The sequence below is a fragment of the Carcharodon carcharias genome, chromosome 26 (assembly GCF_017639515.1).
Source record: "Carcharodon carcharias isolate sCarCar2 chromosome 26, sCarCar2.pri, whole genome shotgun sequence".
NCBI classification, from domain to species: Eukaryota; Metazoa; Chordata; class Chondrichthyes; order Lamniformes; family Lamnidae; genus Carcharodon; species Carcharodon carcharias.
This window is the reverse complement of record NC_054492.1, coordinates 39,873,338-39,898,254: the sequence shown is the minus strand read 5'-3', so window position 1 is coordinate 39,898,254 and position 24,917 is coordinate 39,873,338. Positions and strand designations below refer to the sequence as shown.

At 41.8% G+C, this 24,917-nt stretch overlaps 1 protein-coding gene across 1 annotated transcript in view; it reads right to left on the bottom strand.

Annotated features, from left to right (window-relative positions):
• Positions 1 to 24,917, bottom strand: part of cgnl1 (cingulin-like 1) — a 150,371-nt gene that overhangs the window by 64,827 nt on the left and 60,627 nt on the right. The window contains exon 8 of the mRNA XM_041174928.1: positions 21,274 to 21,486. Coding sequence (XP_041030862.1) covers positions 21,274 to 21,486 — 213 coding nt within the window. The remainder of the gene's footprint in view (positions 1 to 21,273; positions 21,487 to 24,917) is intronic.

Genomic DNA, 24,917 nt, shown 5'->3' with positions numbered 1-24,917 from the left:
CTCCAAAAATTGGTTAAACATCTTTTCCTTTTTACAAAACCAAGTTGATTCTGCCTGATTGCCCTGAATTTTTCTAAGTGTCCTACTCTAACATCTTTAAAAATAGCTTCTAACATTTCCCTAAGGCAGATGTTAGGCTAACTGGCCTATAGTTTCCTGCTTTCTGTCTCCCTGTCTTTTTTAACAAAGGAATTATATTTGCTATTTTTACAATCTAATGGAACCTTCCCTGAATCTAGCGAATTTTGCAAAACTTAAAACCAGTGCATCAACTATCTCACTAGCCACTTCTTTCAAGACCTTAGGGTGAAGTCCATCGGGACCTGGGGATTTGTCAGCCCACAGCCCCAACAATTTGCTCAATGCCACTTCCCTGGTGATTGTAATTTTCCCGAGTTCCTCCCTCCCATTTCCAGATTTACAGCTACTTCCAGGATGTTACTTGTGTCCTCTATACTGAAGATCAAAGCGAAATACCTGTTTAATTCATCTGCCATCTCCTTACATTCCATTAACAATTCCCCAGATGCAATTTCTATAGGACCAATGCTCACTTTGTTAATTCTTTTCTTATTTAAATGCCTGTAGAAATTACTAGCTAGCTTTCTCTCATACTCTAATTTTTCCCTCTTTATTAATCTTTTTGTCATTCTTTGCTGTTCTTTATATTCTTTCCAATCTGACCTGCCATCCATCTTTACATAATTGTATGCTTTTTAAGTGTGATATTGTCTTTAACTTTTTTAGTTAACCATGGGTGATGGGCCCTCCCCCTGGAATTTTTCTCTCATTGGAATGTTTTCATTGTGTATTCTGAAATATCCCTTTAAATGTCTGCCACTGAACTTCTATTGACCTATCCCGTAATCTCATTTGCCAGTTCACTCTAGCTAGCTCTGCTTTCATGCCTTCATAATTGCCCTTGTTTAAGTTTAAAATACTAATCTTAGCCGCACTCTTTTCTCCTTCAAAATGAATGTAAAATTCAATCATATTATGATCACTGCTACCTAGGGACACCTTCAATGGGAGGTTATCAATTAACCCTATTTCGTTGCTCAATACCAGGTCTAGTATAGCCTGCTCTGTGGTTGGGTCCAGAATGTGCTGTTCTCAGAAACTATATCCAAAACACTCTATGAACTCCTCATTTATGCTACCTTTGCCCATCTGACTTTTCCAGTCCATATGTAGATTAAAATCCCCCATGATTACTGCTGTATCTTTCTGACAAGCTGCCATCACCCCTTCTTTTATACTCTGTCTTACTGTGTAGTTACAATTAAAGGGCCTGTACACCACTCCCACAAATAACTTCTTGCCTTTATCATTCCTCATCTCAACCCAAACCGCTTCTACATCCTGGTTTTCCAAACTTAGGTCATCCCTCTCTAATGTGCTAATACCACTGTTAATGAACAGAGCCACCCCTCCACCTTTACCTAACTTCCTGTCCTTCCTAAAGATCACGTATCCTTCAAAATTCAGGTCCCAATATAGGTCATCCTGCAGCCATGTCCCTGTAATGGCCATTAGATTGTACTTATTTATTTCTATTTGCGCTGTCAGTTCATCTGTTTTGTTTTGAAAGCTACGTGCGTTTAGATACAGAGCCTTTTGTTTTGCCCTTTTATTGTTTTTGTAGTGTCTAGTCTTATCTGCTAATTTATTCATAGGTTTGTACTGCCTGTCCCTTCCTGTTATCATTTCCCATATTAATACCATCTCTCTTTCCTTGTCTCCACTCTTGGATTTACCACATCTTTCCAAATTTGATCCCTTGTCCCCACTACTCAGTTTAAAACCCTAACAACGTCTGTGGATGGAGGAAAATGTGGATATGAAGAATGATTCAACAAGTCAACAGCTGCAGAAGGCAACTATAAACAATATAAATTTAAGCACTGCCTCCAGTGCCACCACCTATTTACTTTTCTAATGGTCGTGGTTGAGCTAAAAACTCAATTCAACCAGTTTCCATGTCACTTGCTATACGGACTCTGTTGGACAGGGTAAGTCCAATGAGCAGGAAACAAATTGCAGCTCTTAAGCAACTCCACATTTGCAAACTTGTGCAGGTACAATTGCCACCCTGTTTCTTCTGTGCTTAGGGATCCATCCCACATTATTAATGTGGTGGAGTTCATGTACATCAAGTTAATACAGAACTTCTAATTGAAGCAGTTCTGAAATGTATGATTCATTTACTATTGTAAAAAAATAATACTTGGCATGTTCTAAGCATTGCATAACCACCAGCCCATAACATCTTCAGAATGAACTCAGGCATTTACAACAGATTGTGGCAGGAATTTATGCTTTGCAATGACGTTTCCAAACATTCCGATATTGAGGTGAATCAGAATTCCCTTATGAGCATTGTTCTGTGTATTTGTGAAGCGTAGTAGTACTTATTACCTTAGAATGGTCAGTTGCTTCTAGTAGTTCTAGAATGCTCTGTTTGAATCCATAGTTAACTGAAAGATGAAAGCCTTTCAGTCTTCTTTGGCCAATGCTAAGTTAACATTGAGGTGCTATAAATGGTTGCAATACTCTTGACTACATAGAGTGAAAAAGAAAATCACAACTGATCTTATTCTCTTCTGGATCACTTTCTAATGATTATTATTAGAATGCTTGCATCTCGATGTGGTCTGGTAATAGAATGAGGTTTGACCGCAAAAAGCCACAATGATGTGGTACCAGAAGTCACCCAGTGAACTATACTTGAGCAAAAGTTGGTCACTTTAAAGAGACGATGTGTGGGAGGAAAGCACAAAACATCCTAACTGAGCATGTCCAATGCTTTAGTTGGCTCAGTAAATAAGAGGCAGAATTACAGAAACCACAGGATGGTTTTAATTTTATTGTAATATGTGCTAGGTTAGCTGATTGGCAGTACAACCAACAACTAAATCCTACACCGAAATAAAAACAAAAACTCAGCAGGTCTGGCAGCATCTGTGGAGAGAGAGACAGAGATATGTTGCGAGTCTGTATGACTCTTCTTCAGATCTAAAGGGAGGTAAAGATGTGGTGAAATATATACTGATTAAGGCGGGGGGGTGGTGGAACTGGTGAAGCTGGATAGAAGACCAGCGATAGGTGGAGGCAAAGCAGAGATGGCAAAAGATGTCATAAAAGGTCAAAGAGTTGTTGATGGTGGTGGTACTGGCTAAATGAGGTGCTAATGGTGACGTTAAGAAAGCAAAATATGATAATGGCCAGACCAGGGTAAGCACTGTGGAAAGTGACAGATGGCCCTCGTGGGGGTGGGGTGGGGGGAGGGGACGGTGGTGGGAAGAAAATCCGAAAATAGGCTAAAAGTTGGGGATAAAACAATGAATGAAAATGGAAATAAATTTGAAAAATAATAAATGAAAATAAGTGGGGAAAAAAATTATTATGGAAAAAAGGGGGATGAAAAAGAGGGGTAGGGATGGAGAAGAGAGTTCATGGTCTGAAGTTGCTGGATTCAATATTCAGTCCGGAAGGCTGTAAAGTGCCGAGTCAGAAGATGAGGTGCTGTTGCTCCAGTTTGCATTGGGCTTCACTGGAACAATGCAGCAAGCCAAGGACGGACATGTGGGCAAGAGCGTGGGATGGTGGGTTGAAATGGCAAGCGACAGGGAGGTCTGGGTCATGCTTGTGGACAGACCAAAGGTGTTCCGCAAAGTGGTCACCCAGTCTGCGTTTGGTCTCTCCCCACGTAGAGGAGACCACATTGGGAACAGCGAATGCAGTAGACTAAATTGAGGGAAGTGCAAGTGAAATGCTGCTTCACTTGAAAGGAGTGTTTGGGCCCTTGGACGGCGAGGAGGAAGTAAAAGGGCAGGGGTTGCTCGTCCTGCGATTGCATGGGAAGGTGCCGTGGGAGTGGGTTGAGGTGTTGGGGTGTTGGGGGAGTGGACCAGGGTGTCCTGGAGGGAACGGGGTCCCTACAGAATGCTGACAGGGGGGTGAAGGGGAGATGTGTTTGGTGGTGGCATCATGCTGGAGTTGGCAAAAATGGCGGACCATGATCCTTTGAATGTGATGGCTGGTGGGGTGATAAGTGAGGACAAGGGGGACCCTATCATGGTTCTGGGAGGGAGAGGAAGGTGTGAGGTGCGGGAGATGGGTTGGACATGGTTGAGGGCCCTGTCAACCTCTGTGGGTGGGAAACCTCAGTTAAGGAAGACATGTGAGAAACAGTGTTTTGGAAAGTGGCATCATCAGAACAGATGCGATGGAGGCAAAGGAACTGAGAGAATGTGATGGAGTCCTTACAGGAGTCAAGGTGTGAGGCGCTGTAGTTGAGGTAGCTGTGGGAGTAGGTGGGCTTGTAATGAATATTGGTGGTCAGTCTATCACTAGAAATTGAGACAGAGAAGTCAAGGAAGAGAAGGGAAGTGTCAGTGATGGACCATGTGAAAGTGATGGAGGGGTGGAGATTGGAAGCAAAATTGATAAATTTTTCCAGGTCCAGACGAGAGAATGAAGTGGCACTGAAACAGTCATCGATGTACCAAAAGGAGAGTTGTGCGAGCGGGCCCGAGTAGGACTGGACCAAGGAATGTTCCACATACCCCATAAAGAGACAGGCATAACTGGGGCCCATGTGGGTACCCATAGCCACACCTTTTATTTGGAGGAAGGATCTGAAGAAGAGTCATACGGACTCGAAACGTTATCTCTGTCTCTCTCTCCACAGATGCTGTCAGACCTCCTGAGTTTTACCAGCATTTTTTGTTTTCATTTCAGATTTCCAGCATCCACAGTATTTTGCATTTATTTAACTGGATCCTACAACTGACTTCAGTGTCCCTCGGTTGAGGAGGGCATCATTGGCCAAGGTGATCAATGCTGATCAATGTCCAGCAATCCATGATGGAAGTGGGCATCAGGCGAAGGTTTAGCTGCTCTCCAGTTAAATTATCTGTGAAAATTGATGGTCCTGAAGGCAAGGTGATAGTTGGGAGTAGGGGGTGAGAATGGATTTGTGGTTGCTGGCATTAAGTCTTCAGTTATGCCAGATCATTAGTTGATTGCCAAAAGGAAACAAAAGGGCCTGGAACTATTCCAAGCAATAAATACTTTTACTGATTTAGTCATGTGCCATTAATGGTCAAATCCCCTGCTGACATTCAGTCTATTGTTACACAGGCAAAATGGTCACTTGGCGATCAGTATTAATGAATGTCCAGGGACTGTGGAAGACTAACTTGGAAGACATCAGTGCTCTTTTGGTGCAGGGAACCAAAGGAAAGGAAAACTTAAATTAAAAATTAACCATTCAACACCATTGGATTTGAAGTATTTAAGGGAAAAAGCAAAGATATGAATAAGCCGGTGTGTAAAGTATGTAAATGGCTTGCATCTCATCCAGAACTACTTTTCATTTACACATTGGGTTTTGGGAGCACAGGATAATCTTATAGCTCTTCTGACTTTATCTTTGTGATGTGCAGTTGATCTTCCTATAAACTTGGTGCACCATTACCTCTAGATGGTATTCCTCACCTACCTCTATACCTCTACCCCTATACCTCTACCCCTATACCTCTAGATGGTATTCCTCACCTGCACTGTTTGGCCAGGAAATTCTGGTGAGTGTCGACAAACGGCAGAGTGGCAGCATCACTCTGTGTTACAACATCATTACAGCATCAAAATTGGAGTGCTCTGCCACCAAAGCAGCCACAAGAAAACCGTTTTTATTTATTCTTTCGTGGAATGTGGGCGTCGCTGGCAAATCCAGCATTTGTTGCCCATCCCTAATTACCTTGCCAGGCCATTTCAGAGGGCATTTCAGAGGGCTAGGCCATTTCAGAGGGCAGTTAAGAATCAACCACATTAACGGACATTAGTGAACCATAATATAAAAAGCAAACTACTGCGGATGCTGGAAATCTGAAACAAAAACAAAAATTGCTGGAAAAACTCAGGTCTGACAGCATCTGTGGAGAGAAAGACAGAGTTAACCTTTCAAGTCCATATGACTCTTCTGAAGAATGCAGAATTCTGAAGAATCAAAAATGCTGTCAGACCTGCTGAGTTTTTCTAGCAATGTTAGTGAACCAGATGGGTTTCTATGAAAATCACGGTCACCATTACTGAGCCTAGCTTCCAATCCAAGTTTTTATTAATTGATAAAATCTCACTGCGGTGGAATTTGAGCCAGTGCCCCTCGAGTGGGTCTCTGGATTGCTAGTGCAGTGAGCTAACCATTACACCACCATCTCCCCTTTCAGGAAAACTCAGTAAGAGCACCCTAACTTAAAAATCCAGTCGCTTTATTTTTATATTGCTGTTGGTTGCACAAGAATTGTGCTAGGATGCTGAAGAAGAACATAAAAACATGTCAAACTTTGGGCTACGTGAGATAATGTGGGATTCTATTGCTATTTTTATTTAGCAGGAAAGCAGTGAAAGGGGAGTGAGGCTGCGGGGAAAATATTGCAATCCGGACTAATCAGAGTCAGCTGCACTTCCACATTGAAACAGGCTTACTAGTATGTGCAAGAATGCAGTTACTGCTTCTCAAGTGTATCAAACAAAATCTTGTCATAACAGTGAAGGCACATAGAAAGCACAGCAAAATCTGGTACAGCACCAATTTATATTAAGACAATGCAATGTTTATATTTGTAACTCCATATTCAATACAGTACTAAATGGAACAGTTGCAACCCAAGAGTAATGGGACACAGGTTCAAAACTCCTCACTGGCAAGTCCACGCTCTCGACTGTATTGTTTTGTGGAGGTGGGAGGTGCTGAATGGAGGCCTAAAGGGAGACAGATATTATCATTGGCAGTTTTGTTTCCAAGCAAATTAAGCACTGGCCATGAGCCATGGAAAGAAAATCAGATTTTAATTTCTGGTTTGAAGTTTAGACATGACTGTTGAGTCATCGCTTTCCATTGTTTACATTTGAAAGGCGCTGATTAAATATTTTATGAATAATTCCCAGCACGTCCATTTTTTAAAGAAAGATTTCTGACACTGACAGCAGGTAGCAGTAAAATATTTTAAGGGACTAAAACAATACATCTTTGTACGCTGTTAATTTCAAAGCAACTAAGTATCTGATAGGAGAAAAGTAATTTATTTAAAATTTATTTTCAGGCAAAGGAATTTAATTTATTGGGACGAAAAGAAACAAAGTTAGCACAGATTTCTCCAATATCCTGCATTTATATTAAAATGGTGAAAGAAAAGCTATTAAGAGAGCAAGACCAAGCAAGCTCCCTCAACCCTTTGATGCACAAGCAGTAATGGTGTGAAATCTACATTCATACATACATTCAAATGTAAAATGGCTTCATAAAATATAGATGTATATGTAGTTTTGCTGATATTTAAATAAGGAGATGACAAATACATATAAATTATCTCAACCTTCAAACTAAATGCAAGAAAAGCCAAATTATCTACTGTTCTCAGTGAAGGCACAACAGGTTAACAGCAGACTTAATGAAGGCAATTTTGCATTGGTACAGTAAATGTAAAGCTGTATTTTTCCTTGTTTATAAACAAGCTTATAAATTTACAAGTTTATAAACAAATTTAGCAATAAAGATAACATGAGTATTTGTCACAGACAGAGGGTATCTGCTCTCTTACTGTCCATAATCAGTCATAATTTGTATGGAAAAAGGTGTATTGTTTCTCATTCTTGGAGTGCGTAATCCAATTAAATAATTCAGCAGCAAGCTTTTGTGGGTTTAAAATAACAAAGATTATTTATTCTCCCACACACCCTGAATTAACGCAATGTCACACGCACTTCGTATGTACACACATACACACATGGATGTGCACACACACAAAGGTTAGATACAGATGAAGATGGTGCACTTTTACAGACTACGGTTAATTCAGTCCCTGATTTATGATTTCCAGTCTGCCACATGGCAGGCCTGTGGCTTCTTGAAAGAATTAGGTGATTTAAAGTTGAAATGAGGATCTTGTAAAGCGAAGGGTTCACTAGGTTATAATATTTCCTGCAGTTGAATATCTAGGAGGCTGGTTCTCAGGAGAACTTTGAAACTGGAACAGGTTAACTATTTTGGCTGCTGGATGACTTATAGCTAGTTTCAGAATCTGGCTCAGACTGACCGACAACTGATGGTTCTGAAAAGGCAAAGGTGGCAAAGACTTTCCCTGCAGCTGTTGTCTTGTCGGTGTCTGGCCAGGTATCAATGCATCCTTGGATAAAACCTGCTATCTCAAGTTGGTTTTTACATGACTGCTGGGTAAATACTTCTGAGGCCCACCCAGTATAGTTTGGACGGGGGAGGTCATCGTGATAGAATGGGAAGTTGATAGTGGCCACTGAGTTTTGATCTTCCCTTTTGTCCAGTATGAAAACTCCATAGCTTGACCCATTCTTAAACAATGAGATAAGAATTCCACAGATGGCTGAGATACCCTCCCCTATGTCATATTTAATTAGGTATTCACAGGTAACTTGATACTGTCTGTAGTTCAAATGCCAAAAGTCACAAGAATGGCCCCAGGCAATTTAACAGCTTGTTGGGTGCCCAGTTTTTAAAAGTATTGACTGAAAGGTCACAGCATGACATGCCTGGACTGGGCATGACAGTGTTCCATATAGTTATTAGAGGTAGCTACATAGGGCATTAAGAGTTAAGTAATGAATTATACACAAACTGAGAATTCTAGCATTTGATACACAAAGTAAAACTTTCTAGATCGTTACCTTAATTTGAAATTCAGGTTGAGAATGTTTAATTGTAAAAACGTGTTCTTCTGTCCAGTCAAGGTCATTACTTCTATTTATCATCAACAGCCATAGAGTAAATCATTAACAAAAGCAATCTTTGTTTGAACAGCTTGTTTTACAGGTTCTTTCCCCTTCTGCAAAATAGAAATTCCACAGGGATCACGAGTATCCATCCTGGCATTATGCATTCACTAAAATGTGCACAAACACGTGGGTGTAACCACCTTGAAAAGCTGCTGGTTCTCATGCAAAAGGAATCACGAGAGAACAATGAAAACTGTGAAGCCATCAGAGGCACCTGATAGTCATCACGGTCATCAGCAGGACACAGACAGATATTTACGCTGTTTTGGGGCTTTTCACTGTATAGCTCACATTAATCGTCAACTAGTGTACACCTACTTCAAAGCAGCACCTCTCTGCCATTCCCTGCTATCAATATCTATTGGTAAAAGAGCTCAACAGTACAAACATTGATCTTTGGGATAAAACCACTAATATCCCATTGCTTTCTCAGACAACAAACAAGCATACTGTAGCTTGCTAACTATTGTCATTGAAAAGTCAACCCTTCTCTACATGTTAGTTTTGTTATGTCCTCGCTTTCCAGCACTCATTCTGAACCAAAAGCTCCTGCATAACGGTGTTCATCCAATTTAGACTTGAGACTTGTATCTATGAGCTGGATTCCTGTGTTTATATAATGGTGAATTCAGTTACTTTATACCAGTGATAAAAGTATCCAATTCTGCTTCCAGAATGGACTTAGTAGCATAAATGAAGGTAGTCAGATAATTGTTGTGGGTCTCCCATAATTCATTGAGTTCAAATACAAAGGTGCTTCTATAAGCGGCCCTAATAACCAGCCTATGTATCTACTTACTGCTGCAAGTCACACCTGTGCCAGCAGGTAGATGCACAGTATCATGATAGTATCGTATATGTTGGATTCTAGGGCACAATACTGCCTTTAGTTGTTAGGGCAGAGATAAGACAAAGTGCTTTCATTTTACAACTGAGCTTTTGGTTTCGCGAAAGCCCCTAAACCAGTCATTGTACACAAGCATAAATAAGCAGACTGTGGAATAAAAGTCCGGACTCTATAAAGGTTCGACACAGTTAGCGATCAGAAGTGGAATCAACAAATGGGTCTCTGTTGCTATCAGAACGATGAAGTGAGCTTTATCCAACAATGAGCTGAGTTTCTGACCCCATATCCTCTCAATCATCAATATTGCCTACTTCCAACTCCATAATCTTGACGGTCTCTGGCTGAGCTCATCTTCTGCTGAAATCCTCATCCATGCCTTCATTACCACTAGACTGGTCTCCTCGCCAGCATGCGTATACTCGCACCATCCAAAAATTTGACTCCTTCCAAAACTCTGCTCCTCCATTCCTAACCTAACCAAGTCCCATTTGCCCATCATCCTTGTGCTCACTGACCTACATTGACTACCAGTCTGCCAACAATTCAATTTTAAAATACTTATCCCTCCATGACCTGGCTCCTCCCTATCCCTGTATCTCCTCCAACCTTATAACCCTCTGAGATTTCTGTGTCTCTAGTTCTAGCTTCCTGTGCAAACCCGATTTTCATCGCTCCACCACTGGCTGCCACGCCTTCAGCTGGCTGGACCATAAACTCTGCAACTTCCTACCTAAATCTCTCTCCACCTCCTTTCCTTTAAAACAATTGTTAAAACCTTTGACCAAGCTTTTGGTTCCCTGCCCTATTTTCTCCTTATGAAGCTCAACATCGAAATTTTGTTTGATAATGTTCTTCTGAAATGCCTTGGGATGTTTTACTATGTTAAAGGCACTATACAAATGCAAGTCAGTGTTGTTTTAGGTTGTTTACAATTTTAAAGTGCAATTACACACTTGCACTCAGCTGTTATCTAATATAAAAGGGTCTAGAGTGCTACAGTGCTGCCAATCACCACAGCCGTATCTCACAGAACGCAGTATAGCTAAAGTAGCGCACAATTCAATCACAATATATTTATGTTAAAATATTCAATTATGGACATAAATTCAGGGAGAAAAATCTACCATGATAAAAGGTGCAAATGTGCATATAAACATAAGGTAAAAATAATGAATTCACACTATTCTGATAGCACCTGCATAACGTAGACCAATTCAGAATTTTCCCAGTTTACAAAGAAGCATTTGATGATAGCATCGGAAATTCTGCGCTTTTCACGACCATTATTTACATCTATTCATTTTGTTTGACTTATGTCCGTGACTATAACACTAGTTATTCACCATTATCCTAAAAGGAAACAAGAAGGTGAAGCAGGAACATTAACAACAACAACAGAATACAACGGAATCAAAATAAGACTTGAGAGTTTTGTGTATTCTAGCTCTGAGCAGGGGAAGAGCACATCATTTCTGACATCTGTTACCCATTCAAGAAGGTAATGCCAAATGTTATCTTAATTAGTTCATGTTGTTTAGGAAAATCGATTGCATTACATTCTCACTTAGCACAAAAAACCCAATTTACACAGTTTTGTACAAAGCCTACCAAAATTAACTTGAGTAGCATGTCCCCTTGTGGAAGATGTACTAATCATGGTGCTTAAAGATCGTTTGATTTTGAGACACTTTATTGAATAGTTTCTCTCCCAACCATTTCCCGGTACTTCCTGTAAGTGAACCTTGTTCACTAAGATTCAGAAACTACACAATAGACTTTAACTATTGGACAACCAGCAGCTGGGCTTGCCGCCCGATTCCTCTGACAAAAGGCCCAGTTCATTTCAACGGCTCAGCCTTATTAACGTTGCTGACAAGTGGTATGACCCAAATAAGTGCCCTGCTGATAGGCATCGGTTTTAGGCTGACACCTGTCCAGAGGCTGATGTGGCTGGCTGAATGGTAGGAGGCAGAGGGGAAAGCCAAAGCCCCAGGGTAACCGTGGTCTAAATTAATCTTGTGGAGCCCAGACGAGCAGTGCTGCTCCTCAGAGACCCCCAGAATATTTTAACATGAGTGGGTGGTGCGGAGAGAGGGGAAGTATAAATTGATGACCTCAATTTTAATTCTGCTACTGCACCATTTCCAGGACTTGGGAAAATTATTCTATCTATATAAAACCTCAATTGGAAACTCAAACTGGAGCCTCCAGGCTCCCCCACAAGCCACAGATCCACTCGGACCCAGCTCTGACAAGGAGGCAGGCACCAACTAGTGGGGCATGCCTGGGCCTCATGCAACTAATGAAAAGCACCCAGGTTACCACCTGACCAGAGAAGGAAGATTAAATATTTGATCGTTGATATCTCACCAGCTAATCTTTCGGCAAGTTGTTGGAATATTGCGTGATCCCCGGACAGTATTGGGGATGAGGGGAACTGGGCAATCTTGCAATGGTCAAAAGAACTAATGGATCTTGAAATCCTATTATTTCAGGAAAAAAGTTATATTATTTTATGGTCAGCAAGGCTAGGTTCATTATCCTAACATACCTATACAATGCAAAAAGAGCTTGATTTTAACGTAACGTCACATCAAAAATAGGAAATCATGAATTTGCATTTTGAACCGCTCTTTGAAGCTATCTTTAAGTGCTAATTAGGGTGGAGATAATGCTGCCCTTTCGTTATTTTTATATAAATTGAAGCTTTCAACAATTTTCAACACCATATAAAAACAAAAAGCAGTAACAAAAACTAGAGTAATTTAACATAAACTCAGTTCACTTGAATATAGCTGACTATTAACAGTTTGGAGAGTCCAAACTGCACCTAATCAGTATACCTATGCAAACACCAGTTACAACATTGAAGAGTAAATATGGAAAGTCCACATTATCAAGTAAATTCTCATCTCGGAGCTAAACTATTTTTGCCTGTTCAGTAAATTTCAAGTACTGCCTCCCTTCCATAAAGAACAATCTTTTCAAACATAAAACGCAGGAAATTATGCAAAATCCAAGTTAGGGTTTCATTTAATCATTTGCAAACCGTGTAGTTATATCATAAATGCTACCAATGTTGATAAAATGTGATAGCAAAAGAAACTGGTTGTGTGTTACAGTATTGTTCCACAACTTGTCACAGCCCGTTGACTTGTGCTGCCTTCTTTGCTGACTACCCCTCTACTTGTAAATTTTAACAAAAGAAACCTGTGATAATTTACTTCCTACCATGATGACTGATCGAAAAATGAACACTTTTTTTATAATGCTGGACACCCTTATAAATATGTCACATGTTTCAATTCTATCAAAGGGTTATTGATGTTCATTTCATGGCTTTTTAAAAAATTCATTCACGGGATGAGGGCTTCACTGGCTGGGCCAGCATTTATTGCCCATTCTTAGTTGCCCGTGAGGTGGTGGTGGTGAGCTGCCTTCTTGAACCGCTGCAGCCCATGTGGTGTAGGTACACCCACAGTGCTGTTAGGAAGGGAGTTCCAGGATTTTAACCCAGCGACAGTGAAGGAATGGCGATATATTTCCAAGCCAGGATGGTGAGTGGCTTGGAGGGGAACTTCCAGGTGGTGGTGTTCCCATCTATCTGCTGCCCTTGTCCTTCTAGATGGTAGTGATTGTGGGTTTGGAAGGTGCTGTCGAAGGAGCCTTGGTGAATTCCTGCAGTGCATCTGGTAGATGCATGGGAGTTTGTGGATGGGGTGCCAATCAAACGGACTGCTTTGCCCTGGATGATGTCGACCTTCTTGAGTGTTGTGGGAATTGCACTTGTCCAGGCAAATGGGGAGCATTCCATCACACCCTGACTGGTGACTTTGGGGACAGACTTTGGGGAGTCAGGAGGCGAGTTACTCGTCACAAGATTCCTAGCCTCTGATCTGCTCTTGTAGCCACAGTATTTATATGGCTATAGTCCAGTTCAGTCCCTGGTCAATGGTAACCCCCAGGATGTCAATAGTGGGGGATTCAGTGATGGTAATGCCATTGAACGTCAAGGGGCAATAGTTAGATTGTCCCTTGTTGGAAATGATCATGGCCCGGCACTTGTGTGGTGTGAATGTTACTTGCCACTTGTCAGCCCAAGCCTGTATATTGTCTAGGTCTTGCTGCATTTGCACATGGGCTGCTTCAGTGTGAGGAGTCATGAATGGTGAATATTGTGCAATCAACAGCAAACATCCCACTTGTGACCTTATGTTGGAAGGAAGGAAGGTCATTGATGAAGCAGCTGAAGATGGTTGGGCCGTGGACACGACCCTGAGAAGCTCCTGCAGTGATGTCCTGGAGCTGAGATAACTGACCTCCAACTCCCACAACCATCTTCCTTTGTGCTAGGTGTGACTCTAACCAGTGGAGAGTTCTCCCCGATTCCCATTGACTCCAGTTTTGCTAGGGCTCCTTGATGCCACATTTGGTCAAATGCTGCCTTGATGTCAAGGGCGGTCACTCTCACCTCACCTCGGGAGTTCAACTCTTTTGTCCATGTTTGAACCAAGGCTGTAATGAGGTCAGGAGCTGAGTGATCCAGGCAGAACCCAAACTGGGTGTCAGGTTATTGCTAAGCAAGTGCTGCTTGGATGGAAGTGTTGATGACCCCTTCCAGTGGAATTGGTTAATAAGAGGGTAAATAATCTCATTACCAAAAACACATGAATACTGAGAGACAACATGGGACCAGTGCTGTAGCTTGCAATAAAAAAATAGACAAACAGGTCAGAAATGTATAAAATAATTAATGACAGGGCTAAATTAACAGAAGTTACAAATTTACAGATTTAGTCTTAAAGGAAGATCATTATCTTGGCAACATAATTTTAATCAAGATTTATTTGGCGAAACAGCTGGTGACACTCCAACATCAAATGTCTTGGCTAAAAAAAACACAAAAAAAATTCTGCAGTACTGGAGATAGGAAGTCTGCTTTCGTTTGTTCTCCCAATAAATAGAGTCTGCTCAAACATTCCCAAAAAGGGCAATGATCTTCCTTTAGCATTGCAAACATAACCTCAGCAGTTTGATTAGATACACACTGCTCTATGATAACTTTGTACCATGCACACTACAGGTACAAAAGTTTATTCCATTGCAAACACCAGAAAAATGTTTGCAATCCCAAAAATAGATTGATTTCCAGCCTCATTATAAATTGACATATATTGTACATATAAGTGCCATATGTTCACCAACTCTGCATTTCAGCTTCAGCTTTTTTTTATTCATTCATGGGATGTGGGCTTCGCTGGCTGGGCCAGCATTTATTGCCCACCCCTAGAAGCCCTTGAGAAGGTGGTAGTGAGCTGTCTTCTTGAACCGCTGCAGTCCCTGTGGTGTAGGTACACCCACAGTGCTGTTAGGGAGGGACCTAGCGACAGTGAAAGAACGGTGATATATTTCCAAGTCAGGATGGTAAGTGACTTGGAGGGGAACTTCCAGGTGGTGGTGTTCCCATCTATCTGCTGCCCTTGACCTTCTAGATGATAGTGGTCATGGGTTTGGAAGTTGCTGTCTAAGGAGCCTTGGTGAATTCCTGCAGTGCATCTTGTAGGTGGTACACACTGCTGCTACTGTGCATTGGTGGTGGGGGTAGTGAATGTTTATGGATGGGGTGCCAATCAAGTGGACTGCTTTGTCCTGGATGGTGTCCAGCTTCTTGAGTGTTGTAGAAGCTGCACTCATCCAGACCAGTGGGGATATTCCATCACACTCCTGACTTGTGCGTTGTAGACGGTGGTCAGGCTTTGGAGAGTCAGGTGGTGAGTTATTCATTGCACAATTCCTAGCCTCTGACCTGCTCTTGTTGCCACAGTATTTATATGGCTAGTCCAGTTCAGTTTCTGGTCAATCATAACCCCAGGATGTCGAAAGCGAGGGATTCAGTGATGGCAATGCCATTGAACATCAAAGGGTGATGGTTGGATTCCTCTTGTTGGAGATGGTCATTGCCTGACATTTGTGACATGAATGTTACTTGCCACTTGTCAGCCCAAGCCTGGATATTGTCCAGGTCTTGCTGCATTTGGATATGGACTGCTTCAGTATCTGAGGAGTCGCGAATGGTGCTGAGCACATCAGCGAACACCCTCACTTGTGACATTGTGATGGAAGGAAGGTCATTGATGAAGCAGCTGAAGATGGTTGGGCCTAGGACACTACCTTGAGGAATTTCTGCAGTGATGTCCTGGAGCTGAGATGACTGACTTTCAACAACCACAACCATCTTCCTTTGTGCTAGGTATGACTCCAACCAGTGGAGAGTTTTCCCCCTGATCTCCACTGACTCCAGTTTTGCTAGGGCTCCTTGATGCCACACTCGGTCAAATGCAGCCTTGATGTCAAGGGCAGTCACTCTCACCTCACCTCGGGAGTTCAACTCTTTTGTCCATGTTTGAACCAAGACTGTAATGAGGTCAGGAGCTGAGTGGTCCTGGTGGAACCCAAACTGAGCATCAGTGAGCAGGTTATTGCTAAGCAAGTGCCACTTGATAGCACTGTTGATGACTGATGATGGAGAGTAGACTGAAGGGGCAGTAATTGGGCAGGTTGGATCTGCCCTGTTTTTTTTGTACAGGACATACCTGGGCAATTTTCCACATAACCGGGTAGATGCCAGTGTTGTAGCTGTACTGGAACAGCTAGGGGCATGGCAAGCTCTGGAGCACAAGTCTTCAGTACTATTGCCGGAACATTGTCAGGGCCCATAGCCTTTGCAGTATCCTTCAGCTGTTTCTTGATATCATGTGGAGTGAATCGAATTGGCTGAAGACTGGCATCTGTGATGCTGGGGACCTCCAGAGGAGGACAAGATAGATTATCCACTCAGCACTTCTGGCTGCTGATTGTTGCGAATGCTTCAGCCTTATCTTTTGCACTGATGTGCTGGGCTCCTCCATCATCGAGGATGGGGATATTTGTGGAGCCTCCTCCTCCAGTGAGTTGTTTAATTGTCACCACTATTCATGACTGGGTGTGGCAGGACTGCAGAGCTTAGATCTAATCTGTTGGTTGTGGGATCGCTGAGCTCTGTCTATCTGCGTATGCTGTTTGGCACACAAGTAGTCCTGTGTTATAGCTTCCTCAGGTTAACATTGCAATTTTAGGTATGCCTGGTGCTGCTCCTGACATGCCCTCCTGCACTCTTCATTGAACCAGGGTTGTTCCCCTGGCTTAATGGTAATGGTAGAGTGGGGGACATGCCAGGCCATGAGGTTACAGATTGTGTTCGAGTATAATTCTACTGCTGATGGCCCACAGCACCTCATGGATGCCCAGTCTTGAGTTTCTATGTCTGTTTGAAATCTATCCCATTTAGTACGGTGGTAGTACCGCAGAACACAATGGAGGGTATCCTCAATGTGAAGGCGGGACTTTGTGTCCAAAACGACTGTGCAGTGGTCACTCCTACCGATACTGTCATGGCCAGATGCATCTGTTGCAGGCAGGTTGGCAAGGATGAGGTCAAGTATGTTTTTCTTTCTTGTTGGTTCCCTCACCACCTGCCACAGACCCAGTCTAGCAGCTATGTCCTTTAGGACTGAGAGAGCTCGGTCAGTAGTGGTGCTACCGAGCCACTCTTGGTGATGGACATTGAAGTCCCCACCCAGAGTACATTCTGCACCCTTGTCGCCCTTAGTGCTTCCTCGAAATGATGTTCAACATGGAGGAGCACTGATTCATCAGCTGAGGTGAGTGGGGGGAGCGGTATGTGATAATTAGCAGGAAGTTTCCTTGTCCATGTTTGACCTGATGTCATGAGACTTCATGGGGTCCAGAGTCGATGTTGAGGGCTCCCAGGGTAATTCCCTCCTGTCTGTATACCACTGTGTCACCACCTCTGCTGGGTCTGTCCTGCCGGTGGGACAGGACATACCCAGAGATGGTGATGGTGGAGTCTGGGACATTATCTGTAAGGTATGATTCCATGAGGATGACTATGTCAGGCTGTTGCTTGACTAGTCTGTGAGACAGCTCTCCCAATTTTGGCACAAGCTCCCAGATGTTAGTAAGGAGGACTTTGCAGGGATGACAGGGCTGCAATTGTCATTGTCGTTTCCGGTGCCTAGGTTGGTGCCGGGTGGTTTATCCGTTTTCATTCCTTTTTTGTACTTTGCATTGGTTTGTTACAACTGGGTGGCTTGCTGGGCCATTTCAGAGGGCATTACGAGTCAACCACATGCTGTGGGTCTGGAATCACATGTAAGCCAGACCAGGTAAAGACAACAGATTTCCTTCCCTGAAGGATACTTGCGAACCAGATGGGTTTTTACAACAGTTGGTGGGTTTTACAACAACTAGATGGGTTTTTACAATAATGATGGTCATTAGACTTTTAATTACAGATTTTTATTGAATTCAAATTCCACCATCTGCCATGGCAGGATTCGAACCAAAGCATTACCCCGGGTCTCTGAATTATTAGTCCAGCAACAATATCACTGCACCCATCGCCTCCCCAATATACTTACAAGGCAATGAGTTCTAGATCCTAGTTTTTTTTTATAAGAAATGTGTCCCAGACAGGAGGAGTGGATACATTAGAGAACAACAGAGTGAGGAGCCATAAAGTGAAAAGGATACAGTGTGCTTTATTCCATATGCATTTTGAAACAGGGAGTTGTGGCGTAACCTTTGCTCTTGGTATTGGTGTCATACATGAGCTTACACTTATTGCACAACCCTAGCTGAAAAGGTGATTGTGGGCAATTTTTTAATACTCATTGTGTTACAACCAAGTTGATCACCTGGACACTACAGATGGCAGCGAGTTAACTGTAGGGTATATGGTTAGGCTCATACATCAGGGAGATTGTTTTCCATCTACTTAGTACATTAGTGAACCTGTGGAGTCTTTTTCTTTGACACTTTAGCGAGGGGTGTAGTTTCCTGCTGGTCACAGATTTATTGACTTAAATTTCACGACTTGACTTGTGGGGACCAGAACCCCAGTTTACTAGTCCAATGCCACAATCACGACAGATATCCTGTACCCAATGTGGTACAGGATCAAATCATAACTTAAATCGATAGTATGCTATCTACAGTGTGCATAGAATAGTTACGGCACAGGAGGCTGTCGTATCTGTGCTGGCCCTCTGAAGGAGCGATTCACCTGGTGCCACTCCCCTGCTGTTTCCATGTAGCCCTGCAAATGTTTCCTTCTCAGTTGAATCTCCCTCCACCACACTCTCAGACAGTACATTCCAGACCCTAACCACTCGCTGAGTAAAAAAAGTTTCTCATGTCACCATTGCTTCTTTTGCTAATTACCTTAAATCTGTGCCCCCTGGTTCTCAATCCTTCCATCGATGGGAAGTTTCTCCCTATCTACTCTGTCCAGACCCTTCATGATTTTGAACACCTCTATCAAATCTCCTCTAAACCTTCTCTTCTCCAACGTGGACAGTCCCAACTTCTCTCAACTTTCTATCTAGCTGAGGCTCCTCATCACTGGAACCATTCTCATGAATCTTTTCTGCAGCCCCTGTAATCCCTTCACATTCTACCTAAAGCGTGGTGCCCAGAGCTGGACACAATTCTCCAGTTGAGGCTGAACCAGTGTTTTATACAGGTTTAACATAACTTCCTTGCTTTTGTACTCTATGCCTCTATTGATAAAGCCCAAGATGCTGTATGCTTTATTAACCATTCTCTCAACCTGTTCTGCAACCTTCAATGATTTATGCACATATACAGCCAGGTCCCTCTGACCCTGCACCCTTTAGAATTGTACTCTTTATTTTCTATTGTCTCTCTGTATTCTTCCTATCAAAATGAATTGCTTTACACTTCCCTGCATTAAATTTCATCTGTCACTTGTTCGCCCATTCTATCAACTTGTCTATGTCTTTTTGAATTTCTACACTATTCTCCTCATTGTTCACAATACTTCCAAGGTTCGTATCATCCACAAATTTTGAAATTGTGCCCTGTAAGTAAAGGTCTAGGTCATTAATATATATCTGGAAGAGCAGGGGTCCTGTCACCAATCCCTGGGGAACTCCACTGTAACCCTTCCTCCAGTCCAATAAACAACTGTTCACCACTACTCTGTTTCCTGTCATTCAGCCAATTTCGTGTCCACATTACTACTACCTCTTTTATTCCATAAGCTCTAACTTTACTCACAAATCTGTTGTGCAGCATTTTATCAAGTTACTTCAAGTCCATGTACAACACATCAACCCTCTCCGTTACCTCATTAAAAAACTCCAGCAAGCTAGTTAAACACTATTTGCCCTTAACAAATCTGTGATGTTCCTACTTCACCCACATTTGCCCAAGTGACTATTAATTTTGTCCCGAATTATCGTTTCTGGAGGCTTCTCAACCATCAAGGTTAAACTGACACCACTGATAAAGCAAACGACAAAATTGAAAACCTGATCTCTACAATCCCAATGCTGCTGCAGCCAAACCTTTTCAGGATTTGCAAAGGTAGATCAAAGGAGCAGAAAACAAATGCTTTTAGTTCCCTTACCCTCGAAAAGGCCCCACAATTACCAGCAGCATGCTGCGTAAGTTTAAAAGGAGAAAATGATATTTGGCGATTGTGCAGCTCCACTTGTTCAGAATAATTAACTGCAATCAAATCCAGGATTTATCTGACATTTAGCAGTGTGATCATTCTGAAACTGTGACACCAAAATAAATTACTTTCAAATGACACAGCCAAGGGGCTGGCTTAGCAATTAGCTTTAAACTTGAAATTTACCCTGTTGATTAAAGAAAATGTCTTTGCTTTTAGAATAACTTAAGTAATTAACCTTGAAACTTAATTGTGCAAACGCAGGAACAATAAAATGCCACTGAGAGAAAAGAACTATTCTATTTATAGCCCTCATCCTTCAACCACATTGACCTACTTATAGGGCACTTTTCAGGCCAAATGTAGCACATAACAAACATATCTTTCATCTTGTCACTTACAATTACAGTGCTTTTTTAGAAAGTGAATTGCTTCAGAGCATCACTCATTAAGAAACTGGCCTATCTGCACAATTAATAGAATTGGGAGATTTCATTGCACTCATTTCTGCCATTATGTGACAAACATTATAAACTGTGAATATGAGGCAAAGCGAAAGAACTAACAGTGCCAAAGTTGACAAAGGTGCACAGCATGTAATATTAGCTGCACCAACACCCACGTAGGGTCTAAAGTATGACAAGAAGCAGATGCTTGCAAACAAATAGCAAGTGGATGCTTCCCCACAATGCGGTATCCTTCCACATTATGCCAGGTTTGATCTTATAAAGATCTTATAAAGACCAGCATCATTTCTGCCAATTACTTTAATAAGATGAAAACACCTGCACCCCACAAAAATATTCAATACAATCTATGACAAGAAATCTATGGCTTACAAACTGAAATTTTTGTTTACAAAATGTAGTGAGCATCATGTTATTTCAGGTAGGCATGCGCAGGCATATTTTGGAGTTTGCAGCTTCCAAGGACATTGGAGAATATATGGGTTTTTATTCAGGCAGTACATTCCAAAAATGGAAAGGAAACTGAAAGAGGTTCCCCTCCCCCATTAGCTCCACTGCCACATCCAAACTATCTGCAAAAGATAATTTTGTAATTGTTAACTCACCTGCACTAGATCTTCAATGCTGTTCTTCAGTTTCTCTTTCTCTTTCTCATGCTGTGCTTTAAGATCTTCAGTTTCCTGGTCACGGCTTGAGACCTCCTCCTTCAAGACACCTCGGAGTGCTGTCAGCTCTCTTTCCCTTCGCTTCAACAACTCCTGCTGATCATCTTTAGCCAACAGCACCTCTTCCAGCTGCTGCTTCGCTTGAATCATTTCCTGGAACCAGACACAGCATTCAAGCACATCCCCACTAACATTACTTTTGCAAATATCCTTAACTTAAGCGGTTTTATGTTTACAGAATTCAGTTAAAATATGTTTTAAAAAACAACAGAAATGATTTTTATTAGCCTTTTTTAATCTTCATTTACAACAGTGCCCCCATTTTTCCCCTCCTATCCTGGAGGAGCTGATTCCTCCTATGGTTCGTTTCCACAGGCACAGAATCCCTCTAGCACCTGACCTAAAGGGCCATTTTTATACAAGTATCAGCGATCCATTTTAATATCGGAGTCATCAATGCTGGGTCCAACAAGAATGTTCTAGCAGAACTCCAGTGTAGTAATCAGGCATCCTTCCCTTGTTGAGCAACATTTAGTCCAATTGTCATGGCCCAGCTGAGAATTATTAATTCAACTCAGACCATAAATAAAATACAGGGTCACTCTGATCTGTATAACTTAGCAACAATACTGGAATACTCTCCACTTGCCTGGATGAGTGCAGCTCCAACAACACTCAAGGAGTCCAATGCCATCCAAGACAAAGCAGTCTGCTTGATTGGCACCCTATCCACCACCTTCAATATTCACTCCCTCCAACACCAATGAACAGTGGCAGCAGTATCATATACAAGATGCACTGCAGGCTCCTTCGACCAGCACCTTCCAAACCCACAACCTCTACCACGTGGAAGGACAAGGGCAGCAGATGCGTGGGAAGGCCATCACCTACAAGCTTCCCTCCAAGCCACACACCACCCTGACTTAGAAATATATCACTGTTCCTTCACTGTCGCTGGGTCAAAACCCTGGAACTCCCTTCCTAACAGCACCGTGGGTGTACCTGCACCACATGGACTGCAGCGGTTCAAGAAGGCAGCTCATCACCACCTTCTCAAGGGCAAAAGGGATGGGATATAAAAATACTGGCCTAGCCAGCCCCACGCCCCGTGGAAAAATATTTAAAAATTATTTAATTTTAAAACAAGTATCCTCATAGCAATTTAATTATTTTTATGCTCCAAATAGCTTTTATGGCCAAATATTATTGATTTTTAATGACCAGCTGAATAACAAGTCTATGCTTCTATATCACACATCTACCCAATCTGCAATGAATTTTGCTAAAATAACAATACTACACATGGTAACACCTCACATCCCAACTAATCCACAATCAGCGACAGAATAGTATTTACACAGACTCCATTTTACAGCTCCTTCGGAGGATTCACCCAAGAGTGAATTTATTCTAATAGATTAAAACAATGGACCTCTCCAATGGCTCAACAAGTTTGTCCACTGAGTAGCTGAGACATACAGACAGAAGGTCTTAAATTTCAGTCTATGATTTGTGCTGTGCTACATAACCTCAACTACATTGGTTGGCCATTATCTGGTTTAAGGAGCGAAAGCTGGACTGAGACCCCATTTCTAATTGCCATATAGTGGTTTCTGCTGGAAGAAAATGGGTTTGCATGTTGATAAGTAATGTTGAGAGGTTCAGCAGGATAGGGGAACATAATCACTGTCCACCTCCTATTAGGATAAAACATTGTGGAATTCAGGTCATTAAGCTATTCCTTCCAAACAATCTACAATTTGTTTGACCAGGGGCTTTTCTAGAGCCATTGCATTTCAGGACCAGGACTAATAAATACAGCTGAAAGAAAATAACACTGTAAATTTCAGATCCCTGAAAATAATGGAGTAAAATTTCAGGATAATATCGCTCACACTTCAAATCTGAATAGCTGGATTCTTCAAGGTCCCAGAAACCATCATGCATCATGGAGAACTCAGTCATCTATTTTAATCATTGTATGTTTAACACTCATGTTTTTCTGACTAATTATTGCCCCATCATCTCTATTGCTGGTGTTACAACATGGTTTCAAAAGTGCCAGTCTCTGGTATCTCACCCTGATAGCCATTGTCTTTGAGTTTAGACAGTGAATATCATCAGATATTCAACTATATCAGGTATTATAGTCAATACCAATCCTCTCTTTACTTTACATGCAGACACACAAATTCCCAACAAAGGTTATTTGATTGGATCAGGGACAGGAACTCAAGGGTGCCAGCACAATTCCAGCACTCTGACTGAGATCAGCTAACACAATACAAACTTGGAATTTTCTTGGTCTGTAAATATAACTCTTTTCTTAAAAAAAGACAATAAAAAAAATCAACATAGTATTAATTGCTGGGACAATTTCTTAAGGGAGGGGGAGAAGGACCTAATCTTAGGGAAGGAATTTATCATCAGCCTCATCTGACCTCAGAATAAATTAAGTTTACTTATGATGCCCCCAAATCCCCAGCACTTTGATGACAGCCCATGTTTAATAACCTGCTAATATCAACCAGTTTCACGTCAGGCTGCATAATTCACCGAGCCACTGAATGTAAAATATTTCCTATTTTTTTGGAGCCATAGTAATAGGAAAGTCTGTGGTCTGGATTTATCCCACCTTTCCAGCTAAAGACATTTAGTCATGAGAGAAATGGAGAACATCAGGTCTGAGTAAAACTAAAAAGAAAGACAGTGCATGGAAACATTGAAATTAATCTCAAATCTGTCAGGAAGGAAGAAAAAAAATTGTTTACATTGGGCACGTCTGGCGTGATAGCTGGTTTTATTGTTCTCATGAAGGCATTGAACAATAAACTGGAAAAATGTCGAAATGCTACAAAATCAAAAATGAACATTTTCATTCCTGCCCATCACAGCCTAAGAGAGAAGCATATAAATTTAGATGTAATTTCAGCTGTTTCAATACAGAACTTTGTACAGAACTGTGGAACATTCCTCACTAAGTCTTCCTAAAACAATTCTAATCTTAAGGTAACCCAGTTGACTGCTCCCTGAGCACAATGTCCAACTCACAGAACGACTGCCAATCGTATCTACTTGGTTAAGGAGGCTCATCGGTTGTATCATGCCACTGAACTATACACTGCACTTGAAAGCTGGTGATCCAAAGTGTTTCTTGCTCCATCCTGTATTACCCTGGACTACTAGCACAGTAGTTTGCAGGAGTCTCGAAAAATAGTGCATTTCATGTTAAAGGAAGGATAAAAGGATACCACTTAAACAGAAAGTGCAATTTGCTAACAATTTGGATCAGAGTACAACAAATTGGCTGTTCGGATAATAAAGGGCAAGGATAAATGAGGGGAGCCTTTTTAATCAGAGTTTTCCCCTTTTTACAGAGGAAAGTGATAGTCTGACATTAAATATCTCCACACATATTGGAGAGGGTCTGTTGCAAAATGAGAGAGACTGGGGCAACTTCAAGTCTGAGTGAGCTTCTGCAGCTGGCCAAACTTGTGAAATCATTCTTCCAGCTAGGAAATTTGTATTCCCAGTTCATAGAGTGGTCTCATTGTTTAGGCAGCTTCCAATTGCTGAAGTGGCCT